We start from the raw sequence: 13154 nt of genomic DNA, 5'->3' as shown, positions 1-13154 counted from the left end.
GCATGGGTACGGGTGGACCGAGCTTGAGATGTAGGTGTGGTAGGTGAAGGAATTACCTCTGGCTAAGAATGTGCAAGTGGTGATGATGAGGACCGAGAAGGTGAAGCTGGAGCTGCAGGAGCGCTGTTTGTCACAGTGGTAGGAGAGGAGGGTATTCGTACAATGGAAGGCACCGCTGGAATGGCAAGATCTTGTGTGTGAGCATCTGAAACTAACAGAGAAGGCACAACAACATGGGCAGAGGAAGAAAAGGGAAAAACACACTCATCAAAGACCTCATGCCTAGACACGTAGCTACGAGATGTAACAAGGTCCATACACTTATATGCCCTCTAGGAACTCGAGTAACCGAGAAAGAGACAGAGCGTTGATTTGGATTGAAGTTTACCTGTGGTATAAGGTTTAAGCCATGAGTAACACTGACAATAAAAAATGCGCAACTTATTGTAATTGGGGTGACGACCAAATAAACACTAGAATGGACTTTTATTTTTTAAAATAGGAGTGTGCATACGATTTATCAAATAAACTGCTGCCTGAAATGCATAGGACCAATAAGGAGGAGGAAGACGCACCTAACTCAACAGAGTGAGATCGGTTTCGACAATGGCCAATGCTAGCGTTCACTTGTACCATTTTGTTGAGGTGTATGAGGAGCAGTGGTTAGCCAACTAATTGAATTAGAGGAGAGAAAATGATGAAGAGCATGATATTCGCCCACATTATCGAAGTACAAGTGTTTGATGTGAAAACCAAATTGTTTTTCAAGTAGCCCTTTCAACTGACAGAAAATGGAGCAAACATCACTCTTTTGACGGATGGGAAACAACCAACAATACTTAGTAAAGTGATCAACAAGCAAGACATAAAATCGAAACCCATCAAGTGAAGAGGAAGTCGTAGGCCCCCAAACATTAGTATAAATATTTTCAAGAGGATAAGTGCTAACAAGAGAAGTGGAAGAAAAATGCAATTTGTGACTTTTATTGCATTGACAAGCATTACAAATAGATGATGAAGAGACACGAGGCATTACAATTGAAAGGGGAAAAGTACAAATAACAAAATCAACAATCTTATTAGACGGATGCCCAAGTCGTATATGCCAAATATTAGAGGTTGTGCGTTCACCAACAAGTGCTAAAACAGAAGACTTGGTAACAAAAGAAGCCATTGGCATTAGATAGACTCTGTCCTGATATTTACTGTGAAGAAGAGTGACCCCCACGCTCCAATCGTTCATAAGAAAATAAAATGGATGAAACTTAAGAAAAACATTATTGGAATGAGTGAAATTATGATCAAAGATTAAGTTCTTGTGAATATTAGGAACACAAAGAGTATTAGTTAATTGAAAAGGCTTCGAAGAAGAGGGAAGAGTCATAGAGCCAACATGTGTGACTTGCAAACCTAAGCCATCTTCAATGACGACCTCATCCGTGCCATCATACTCCGAGTGAACAGAGAGATTGGCAAGATCAGCGGTGATGTTGTGAGAAGCAACAGAATCCATAAGCCACTTTTTGTCAATGGACGCTTTGGTAGCAGCACAATTTATAGACTTCACTCCTGAAGTCGAGTACAAGTCTTGGCCAAGTGTCCCACTTCGTCATATAATTGAAAAATAATATGGGGCTTACCAGACTGCTCCTGGCGATTATAGCGACCAAAGTTGGGGCGACGTTGACCATTGGAACTAGTGTTGGAACATTGGTTGCGGTTGAATGTGGAAGCGATAGGGTGGTGCTGAGTGGTGTTCGTAGTGGCAACCAAGGCAGAATTGGAAGCGTCAACACATTGCAAGTAACTTGCGTGGCCAACTAGTATATGATGAAACTCCTTAAACGTAAGAGAAGTCTCATGTGCCCAAATAGGTGCAGCAATCTCATGAAATTCATGACCAAGACTGTTAAGGACATATAGAGTAATGTCATCTGCTTAGACGTGAGAGTCAATCACAGCAAGTTCATCAACTAAAACCTTGATGGCATGGAAATACTCCGAGACCAAACGGGACTCTCGCTAAATGAGAGTCAAATCTTCCTTAAGTTGCATAACATTAGTGCGTGAATGATTGACATACAATCTTTGCAACTTGGACCAAACATCATGAGCAGTGATTGAGGGAGCAATGAGCAGCATAACCAGTTTGGAGAAAGATGCAAGGATGGCGTGAAGGATCAACTTATCTTACCGAAGGCAACACCAGAAAGCCGAATTGGAGACACCTGCAGAAGATGAACTGGCAAAGGAGGTGTTGGTAGAAAGGGTTCATGACGGACATACGGTGGTACCGTCATGATAGCCTGGGGGTCATATCCAATGAGCAATGAGATGAATGAAGTGGATATGAATGAGATGCTTACTTCTTCTCTAAGTCCCTTTTTATAGTGGTCGAGGTTGACCTTCCATCTATCTGACATTAATGGGCATTATTGTGCTTATAAGGGTTACATAGGTTTTATGGACATTTATGTTGTGACGCCCTGATTTTCATATCATTATTTTTTTTCTTTATCAATAATAATCAATCAATCATCTACCACATCACAACTTATGATACCTTTTCAAACATAACCCAACCTGAAATGGGTACTGGGTAAACAGTCATTCTCATACAAACAACCCTAACAGCGGGAGTCAATATTTACAAACCATCAAGAATACAAATAACCAGAATTCTAACCATTTATATATATATATATACATGTCTAAACACATTCCCAAAAATCAACAAAATACTCTAGGGGAATCAAACATCCCTAACTCATAACATTCACCCTGTCTATCAGGGTATTAGCTCCCTATATCTTGGAGCTCTATCTACTCGTCTGTCACGGTTTCCTGAAATTTTTAGATATTGGGGTGAGACACTTCTCAGTAAGATGAAATAAATTATTTACAGTGTGTGGCACATGAGTTTAGTTATATCATAATACACTCATTTTAAGTGATTATATCATCTGAAAAAATATACAAATATGTACTCATAATTATATAGATATAAAACATAATTTTATAAGCTTTGATACCATTTCTCATACTCAAACAGTTACAACCAATATTTATCAACGAATTTCCCAAGAATAGGGGAGATTACACGCCCATACATGTAGCACCCCTCTGCTCTGATATCGTTTGTATCCTTACCCGATTAACTCGAGTGAGGCTACAATTGATACTTATCAGGGCACTCACCTTACTCAGTAAGCCCTCAGGCGAAGAGTTTTACTTCACCCTAATTATTTATGTAATTAAACTCACTCTCTTTCATTTCATATTATAAGTCATGAGTGTCCACTGTAACCCATCCATGTGATGTCTGTAACTTATGGCTACCCTAAGGATATTCACCACATTATGCTTTCCCCCATAATCAGGGTTGTGCGATCTGAAGACTGGATCTAAACCGTGACTCGCCTACCCGATTAGATCAAAACAATGAAACTACCCGTCTGTAGTACGATTGACCTGCCCACGCTTGGTCTGGATGCTAGGTGGCAAAACTACCTTTCTCACTGGTACAATCGACTGTCACACCACACTCTCCACGAGACCGTGTAGTTGCACTTATCATTCCACTCGCAACTCTACCGTGCTTTCAATAATACTCCAGTCCATCAGGGTTCTCATTTCCACATTTCCATATTCACAATTCAATATTCACATTTCAGTATGTTGGTACATTTCATCACATCAGTAATATTCTCATCATTTTCTAATTCATTCTCATCATTTCAATATACATTCCATCTCATAATAGTACATATCTCATTTCACGCATTTCAACATTTCTCAATAAAATATTTTTGTACCAACATATCTTTCTATCACATATATCATCGTTTCAAGTAAACATTTAACGCCTCATACCTGCCACGTGGTGCTCGGAGTGTTATGAGACCAACACGTGTCTTTGATACCATTCACGCAGCGAAAATAGTAAAGTAACCTCAACAAAATATACTAGAGTTCTATATTTACACATGTAGATCCATAATAATTACAACCTCAATCCTCATATTACAAAACCCGAATAAAATATATTAAACATAAAAACTAAAAACATAACCATTCAGGTACCACTCACAAAACTACCCCACCCTGGAGCTATCTAAGCTCGATCACCTGGATAACCTGAAAAGATTAAGTCAACGATGGGGTGAGACACCTCTTAGTAAGGAAGAAATAATTTATAATAGTGTGTGACTGAAGTGTTTAATATATAATTAAAATATCCATACAACCACATTCATAATCCACTAGTAGCCCAAAACAACACGCTCATAGTCACACCATGGTCAACGTCTTAGTCATCCAATCACATGCCCACATATATAAATATTTTACTAATAATTCTCGAGAATAAGGAAGTCTACCCGCCCATATAAGTAGATTCCCTCTGCTCTAGTGCTAACACCAGGGCACTCACCTTTCTCAGTAAGCCCTCAAATTATGTATCCAGGTAAAGTCTCCGAGAATAGGGAAGGTCACCCGCCTATACAAGTAGCTTTTTTCTACTATAGTATCCACAAATAATTATCAGAGTACTCGCCTTCCTCAGCTAGCCCTCGGGTGGACTAATCTACTTTACCCTAAATACTTAATTAAAGTTACTCACAATCGTTACCAACCATTTCACACAGAGTTCCACATGTACATGCATACCACAACCAATCCACATAGGATAATTCACACAGTCTTCAATCATACCCATACAGGGTCCATAAACACATAGAATACAACGTTCACACAGGACTGTCATACATACAACATACATGTCCACAAAGGACGCAACACAAACCAACCTGTTCGTAAATAGGTAAAATACCTTCTCATACCACTGCCAATGTTTACCTCCTAATATAAACGCCCATATAACGACCTCCTCATACCACTGTCAACGTTATATGACGATTATATCAAGTACAATATAACGACCTCCTCATACCACTGCCAATGCTATATCGCAATTTACATGAACCACACACAACCAATAGCAAATCCAATCACTCAACACATCCACACAATTACCACGGTATACACAATCAACCAGTATATTCAACCAAGCAGAAAATACAGCCAAACAATATTCACAATCACCATAAATTATCATTCCACAGTACTCGCAACCATTAAATTTTCAAAATTATTTTCATGCCACACAATTTTTCCCAATATATTATATATTTAAAAATAGTATTATCAATACTAGCATGGTTCAGAAAATTATACCTAAATATGTAGAAATTATACCCAAAATTAGTTAGTTTAAACTTAATAAAAATATTATTATAAAGTATTTCTCTTTACTTGCTCCTTGGAATTCGACCTAAAAATCAACAAAACAAGACCCTGTATTCCAAAAATTCCAAATTCCTCAAATCTCAGAAAATTGCCCATTTAATACTTCCTAGGCTTCAAATATCTCAAAATAATAATAAAATCTTAAATTATCTCACTTACCTTGGTTTTGGGATGTTTCCAAAACTTCTCAAATCGAAAATCCGCTCTGCCTATACTGTAGAGAATCTTTTCAGGACTCTCGTGGGAGCTTCCAATCATCGAACCGAGCTAAATCTAGCCCGGAATCGAAGAGACAAGGCAGAGTATCCGTGGTTAGAGAGAGAAACAGAAGGAGAAATGGTTTCTTCCGCTGAAAATCTGATTTTCCCCTATTTATAAGGAACTTGCCATGTGGCCTAGTCGACGAGACGTCTAGACTCGTCGACGAGCCCAAGAACACCACTCGTGGACGAGACCGGGAGCTCATCGACGAAATTCAGAAATGTAAGAACCTCTCTCGGTAAACCCTGGTTGACGAGACATGCATACTCGACGATGAGGTTTAGTGATGGGGATCAACATGCCTTATGTATCCCTTTTACTGATATGATGACACATGGACGAGCTCCTGATGTCCACTCCTTTGCTGACATGGTGACACGTGGACGACCTCCAGATGTCCACTATTGTTTATATCTATTTTGCAGGAACACATGTAATCAATTGAAAATCTTCTACTTCTTTGATGGAAGACTTTTTTGATGTGAAGACTTTGTTATTGTGTTAATTTATATTTTTTGTGGAAATGTTATCTCTTGATTATTAGGTGCTTGAAGACCATGCTTGAATACCCAAGTGAAGTATTGAAGCAAAATCCAACTAAAAATCCATATGGGCCCCACACGGCTTCTAGGCCCCACATGGCTCCAATGAGCCCCACATGGCTTTGGCCTTCCTTTTGGAATTTGTTTAAATTTCAAATTTAAATTGTAATAATGCAAGACAACTAAGCTTGACTTGTGTGCTTATGAGTTGGAGTTCCTTACTTTTTAGTAAGTATTAATTGTGTTAGGTTAATAGTTATTGAAAGTTGTTGTTGAAAGTTATTGAGAGTTGTTGAGTGTTTAATGGTTTGTCTTCCAGGCTATGCCTATAAATAGTCTTCTTATTGTAAGAATAATATATGAAGTTGAAGTTGAAGTTGAATATAGAAGAAACATTTCTTTGCTTGAGCTTGTAAAGCTTGTTCCTCTCCTTATGAGTGAGTAGTGTGAGGCTACGACGTTCTCTCCGGAGATCAAGTGGTGAGAGACTACTAAACTATCCAACGACTCCATTAACCCCTCCTCCATCTAATACTCTCATGGCCCCCATCAACACCACACGGCCAGCACCTTCATACACCCACATGACGATCATCATCTACACTTCATTGCTACATTCATCTTGTGTTTCAAAGTTTGTACGAAGGACCTTCGGTGTGACCTAACTACATGTGGAACAATTAATTCCTTGGTAACTTCAGTACTTGTGTTTGAATCCTTTGCTGTATCTTGTGAACCCTTGCTAGTAGATTAAAATCACATCTTTGAATAACCCATTTGATCCATAGATTGTAATATTGGTACTTACTAGTTAAAATCAATTGTATGAATATTAGTTTGCTAATATAGAACTTTTATTCTTGAATCTTTGAAATAACAACTTTTCAGCATATAACTTGATTCTTTTGTGAAAGAACCAATTGAGACTTAATTGTTGGACAAGTCATACACCTTTTGAAAATCTTTGAACATGTGAAAAAAATATGATTTATTGTGTTTATGTTCGGATAATTAAATTCTTAAATTAAAGTGTTTAAGTGTATGTACTTGTGTGAGGGTTGAATCGTAGGACATAGGTTGACCATTCTTGTCCTACATCACTCAGAAGGTTGCTCGTCGACAAGAAAATCCAGTCCGTCGACAAGCGCCTACTTATTACCCCCTTAAAATTTCTTTTCCCCTTTCTCCTATTTGCCCTTTTTCCTTTTATTATCTTTCCTATTATTTTAAATATTTAAAATTTTTCGGATCGTTACATAACATATCCTTCATCCTTTTTCTGGAATGTAAGGAACTCATCTCTCGTCACGCCAGAATTGTTAACTGGTGCAGAATGTGTGGATTAGGGTGATTGGTCACCCACAATAGGTTCTAACTTAAAATTGTGTGATGTAGTCATGATCGAGGATTGTAAAAGAAAACCTTTCAAGAAGTTCTCACATACGGCGCCAACTGTTACTACTAGAAAATTGAATGACCTTCACGAATTATTCTTCAATCACAACTACTTGAAAAAGAACAAATAAAAATGACTTGGAGGAATCGGGTTCACATACTAGCATGTAATTTTACCTATTTCAATATTATAGTATCTCACACATTTCTTTTCCAACAAAAAATAAGTGGGCATCCTGCATTTAGAGAAATATGCAGGGCTGTTTCGGTCATTTTACAGCCAACATCGAGGTGTTCTTTAACCCTAAACCCCAGTCTCTGCGCGGCCTTCTTCACGCACAAAGTTTCCGGAGGCTCCTTTCTCAATTTCCAGTTTTTGATAGATCAGTGAGGAATGCGGCCCCCTAGAGGCGGTGGTGGGCCTTTCAGGGGTCGCGGCGCCGGCGGGGGAAGGGGCGGCCGTTTTGGCGGCGGCCGCGGCGGTTACGGTGGTGGTCGTGGCGGATTTCGCGACGAAGGCCCTCCTGCCGAAGTAGTAGGTTTGTATTTTCTTGTCTCTGTCTCTCGGTATATATGTTTTGTTCACTGGGTAATAACGAACTTTTTTTTTTTCTCTTCTTGTTTTCATGTGCATCTTTGTATAGAGATTTCGACATTTGTTCATGCGTGCGAGGGTGATGCAGTCACGAAGCTCACCCATGAAAAAATACCCTACTTCAATGCCCCAATTTATCTCCAGAACAAGACCCAGATAGGAAAAGTTGAGGAAATATTCGGCCCCATCAATGAATCGGTGAGATTTTTCGTTCACTCTCTCCCTTACACTGCTGCTTTATTCATTTTAGGTTTTTTTTCTCCCCGTTTCGGAGGTAATATTGTTTTTATTAATATTTCAGTATTTTACGGTTAAAATGATGGAAGGCATTGTAGCAACTTCGTACATGCCCGGCGATAAGTTCTATATCGACCCAGCGAAGCTGTTGCCTTTGGCCAGATTTCTTCCGCAGCCGAAGTATGTTCGTAATAAATTTATGTCAATTAACAAATTGTTTGTTTGTTCTTGCTTGACTGCTTGAGCAATTTGGTATTCTTGGAAATGGAACCTACGGAGTTAATCTATTTAAAGTTTGTTAAATCTAAGCAATCGATCAGTTCTGTTTACTTCAAATGACCTATTTATTTGTAGAAAGGCAGGAGAGAAAGAAACATATTCTGAGCTCCACAAACACCATAGAATATTAACTTAAGAGGATCTAGATTCGATGTTCTTCATGGATTGAACTTGTGAGTGTTAGGCAATTTTTATTTTTAATTTTTTATAAAAAAAAACTTGAGGCCAGGGGAGTAGTTGCTCTTTTATAAGTTTTCATTTGCTTTAATCTGAAGAGAAAGTGATTTGGGCTAGTTGAACTTGTTATTGTTAAAGGTGCACCTTTTTAGTTTGAAGCTGACTTATTTTGAGTGGTTGAAAAATAGGTTAGCAAAATTTATGCATATGTATCTAAGAAAGGACTAAGGAATGATCTAATATAAGTGAATCTGTTAAATTATTGAACCCCAAACTTTTTCAACAATTGAAAGTTGTATCTTGGATGATGAACCATTTGAAATTTCTAATGTTATGATTATCCTTTGACATGGTTTACTTGAATGATTTTAAGTTTATATGCTTATATTAACCTAAAAGTAATTTCCAAATCATTAAGTTTATTCAGTGTTATCATTTTTATTTTTTTAAAAATGAGAATGTATAGTGTATTTATTTATAAAAAATAAATTCCCAAAAGTCTTATTACTTATGCTTCACCCCATAAGTTTTTAAAGGCCTCATACCATGCCTTCGCCTTTTGAAGCATTGATCTGTATTGTTCAGGGATTTTGCATCAATCTATGTTTGATGATTCCTGGTTCTATAAAAAGGAAATCCTAAGTGGTTATTGAACATGTGGATTGTGGGCAGATGTTTTGTAGGAAAAGATGTAAGTTCTAATTTTCATAAGTCATTAAAGAATGGTCTAAAGTTGAAAGATGTTTAGACATTATATATTACTAGGTCTGTTTTAATGTTAGCTAAAGTTATCTAGATATTAAAGAATAGTCAAAATTTTTAAAGGGTTAGGGGAGAGATAAAGGACTTGAATGAGGGGTTGCTTGTCTAATGCTTTTTTTTCTCAATTATTGTGAATGGAGAGCCTAAATATTAGTTTAGAGCATCGATAGGTGTTATACACAGGGATTCATTATATATATTTTTTGTTTGTTTGGTTGTTAATGTTTAGAGTAGAATGGTGGAGAGGGAGGTCGATAAGGCTTATAGAGAGGGGGCTCGTGTGTCCTATCTTCAGTTTGCGGATGATACATTGTTTTTCATAGTGATCATAAAGATCATCTTTTTTTTTTTTTTTTGGACTCTTCTTCAAATATTTGAGAGGCTTTTTGGGCTTAAAATTAATTTGGGTAAGAGTGGTGTAGCAACCATCAATTTGACATCTGCTCTAGGGAGTTGGCTTTGTTAGCGAGTTGTGGTCTTTTGGGTTGGCCTTTGTCTATTCTAGGTGTCTTGTTGGGAGGTTATCTTAGGTTTGTGGTTTTTTGGGATCTGGTGGTGGAGAGGGTCTCTAAGTGTTTGGATAGGTGGAAAGTGGTGTTATTTTCTTTAGGGAGTTGCATTTTTTTTTATTCAGGCTTGTCTTGCTAGTATCCCTCTTTATTATTTGTTTGTTTTTAGGATTCCAGTGGGGATAGCCAGTAAAATTGAGAAGATCATGTGAGATTTCCTTTGGTCGGGGGTTGGGGACAAGATAGATTGACTTGTTAGTTGGAAATTTCTTATAGTTCTAGATTGGAGTGGGATTTGGATCTTTGTAAGTTGGTGTCTAGAAACACTACTCTTTCGGCCAACTGGTATGGCAGTTTCCATTAGAGGAGTCCTATCTCCATAGAGTCATTAAACATAAATTTGGTATGCATGTGAATGGTTGGGATGCTACTTTAGGAATTAGATGTTGATGCTAATTTAAGGATTACATGTTCTTTAAAAATCTCTTGGGGGTGTATATCTCAGGTTTGCCCCCTTTTCGTTCCTCATTCTAAGTTTGTCTTGGGTAATGTTCTCGTATTTGTTATTCAGAAGACTTTTGGGTGGAATGCTGCTTTATTATATTCTTTTCCTTGTCTTTATCATTTGAGTTTAGGTAATAATGAGGTTATTTCCTTCTTTTTGATATCTAAATCTCATTCATTTTCTTGTGACTTCCATTTTCGTAGAACTCTTAAGCCTTAATGATAGAGTGGTAAGAGGAATTGTCTTTTTTGTTGGTGTTATTGGGGATTTCTTATATGTCCTCGAGGGTGGATAGGTGTTCTCGGTCTTTAGACTCTTTTGGGGCTTATTCTTGCAAACCTTTTTAGGACCACTTTATTAATGCTAATATTCCTTTCCACTCCATAGATTTATTTGGAACCCCTCACAGGCGAAGACTTTGGTTGGTTTTTCTTAATAAGCTTAACACCAACAATTTGTTGCGGTATAGGAGATCTTCAAAGGCACTTTCTCCTGATATATGTTTTCTTTGTCTTGATGTTTTATTTTGTCTTGAAACTCCAAGGATGTGCTTGTCTTTTTACCCAGCCTGAGATTAATGTCTTTTGTCCTAAAGAAGACCTTAGGGACCTTTTAGTATTACTATCGAAAATTATGAAAATGAAAACTAGAAACTGAAACTAAAAATTAGAAACTAGCAACCTGTTTGGTTAATATTTGTAAAGCAAAAATAAATTAAAATTTTAATTAAAAATGCTCATTTTGTCTTTAAATCAAATAATATTTCTTTAAAAAATGTGATTTAAATAATAAAAGTATAAAGAATACAAATTTAAAATACTGTAATAAAAATAAAAACTGTTACAATCATTTTAGTTGATTTCTATACATATTCTCAAAATTTACTTTACAATAACAATCTTGTTGTACATGACAAATAAAAAATAGTAAAAATATTTTGTAATTAGCTTTATTATTATTTTTTAATTTTTTTTTAATTTATGGATATTTTAATTTAATTTTATTTAATTCATATGATCATGTTATTTTAATTTTAATTAACAAGTGTGTATAAAATGAATGATTTTATCAGAGAAACTATTTCTAGACATTAAAGTTCTTTGGCCACAAGTTGCCTCTGGTGTTTTCTTTTTGGCAAGAAAATGAAAATAGAAAATTGAGAACATAAACAAACTCATTTTTATAATATGTTTCTTCACATTGTGGAAACAGAAAATTGGAAACATAAACAAACCTGTTTAATATGTTTCTTCACAATGCATGTTTCTTCACTGTGCAGAAACAGGAACAGAAAACAAAAAATGACAATAATACCAAATAGGCCCTTAATTAGTGAGGGTGTGTTTGGACATTTTATGGAACTTGGTTTGCCTTATCATTCTTTACATATTTATGACAAATCTATTGATAATGACTTCAGCTATCACAAATGATGGTGGAAATTTGAAATTGAAGCATTTTATGAAATCCCAATATGTCTATCAAAAAGGGTAAAAGGGAAAATAAAAAAGAAAGGATCCTAATACTACTTGTATGGTATAAGAAGTCATTATCCTAAATCCAATTTTCATTAGAATCCCAGTCTCTGTTGTGCATATGCACCTTGAAATGCTATCTAACCTACTGGAGCCATTAGGATCTTTTGCAGTCTCAATGAGAATTAACCAGGAGGTTGCATGTGGGCCTGCAGGCTGCAGCAGGGGCAAGGCCTGCTTTTTCATATTATATCTTCAAGAATTTTGGCTGATTTTTCATTTGACGAGGTTGTGATACCTGAACATTTTGATGAACTTGTTTTATTGGCATTTGCAAGTAGTCCATGATTCAATTTATCACCTAGTTAACACCTGGAGCGTGCTGCATTTACCCAGTGTTACTTGGTAAAAGGAACCCGTTTCTCTCATGGTTTTTTTTTTTTTAAATATGAAACGTTTTTGGTGCGCTTTTGTGTAAATGATGTAATGTCTTCAGAACTGCATCATAGCTGGTATGAAGAAGCATAAGCTGAATGTTTTATGTTTTTGGCGCGCTTTTGTGTAAATGATGTAATGTCTTCAGAACTGCATCATAGCTGGTATGAAGAAGCACACGCTGAATGTTTTTTTTGCAGGGGGCAGCCGCAAGCAGCTGGAAGGGGTGGAGGTCGTGGAGGAGGCAGAGGAGGTGGTAGAGGTGGTGGTCGTGGAGGTGGTGGCTTTCGTGGAAGGGGTGGACCTAGGGGTGGGAGAGGTGGTCCTCCCAGAGGCCGTGGCGGTGGCTTTAGGGGCAGAGGGAGATCATAGAACATCATCACCCTTACATTTTGGTGTTCATGTTGTCTAGAGTTGTCAGTCCTGGATGCATTGAACGCACACTTCAAATTTGAATGCTCTTTTGAAATTGTCTTGGGCTTATTAATGGAGTGATCAGATCCGTTGGCATATGCAATATTGCTCTGCTTTCAATCTTTTTCCAGATTGGGCTATGTTCTTCGTTCTAGTTTGTAACATTGTCGTTTTGATGAGAAATTTGATGTCCAACTATTGGAAACGAGTTTGGATTTCAAATCTTACTATGATGAAATTAAGTGAGCAAATTAAGGTCCA

At 37.1% G+C, this 13154-nt stretch overlaps 1 protein-coding gene across 1 annotated transcript; it reads left to right on the top strand.

The window, feature by feature from the left end:
• Positions 1 to 7757: 7757 nt before the first annotated feature.
• LOC131167870 (putative H/ACA ribonucleoprotein complex subunit 1-like protein 1) lies at positions 7758 to 13154 on the top strand. Its single transcript, XM_058126888.1, has 4 exons — positions 7758 to 8044; positions 8150 to 8298; positions 8402 to 8517; positions 12680 to 13154. Exons 1-4 carry the CDS (start codon positions 7900 to 7902, stop codon positions 12849 to 12851), a joined length of 582 nt encoding a protein of 193 aa, XP_057982871.1. The 5' UTR covers positions 7758 to 7899; the 3' UTR covers positions 12852 to 13154.

The sequence above is a fragment of the Malania oleifera genome, chromosome 11 (assembly GCF_029873635.1).
Source record: "Malania oleifera isolate guangnan ecotype guangnan chromosome 11, ASM2987363v1, whole genome shotgun sequence".
Lineage (NCBI taxonomy): Eukaryota > Viridiplantae > Streptophyta > Magnoliopsida > Santalales > Ximeniaceae > Malania > Malania oleifera.
The sequence above is the reverse complement of the archived record's forward strand: the minus strand, read 5'-3'. Positions and strand labels throughout refer to the sequence as shown.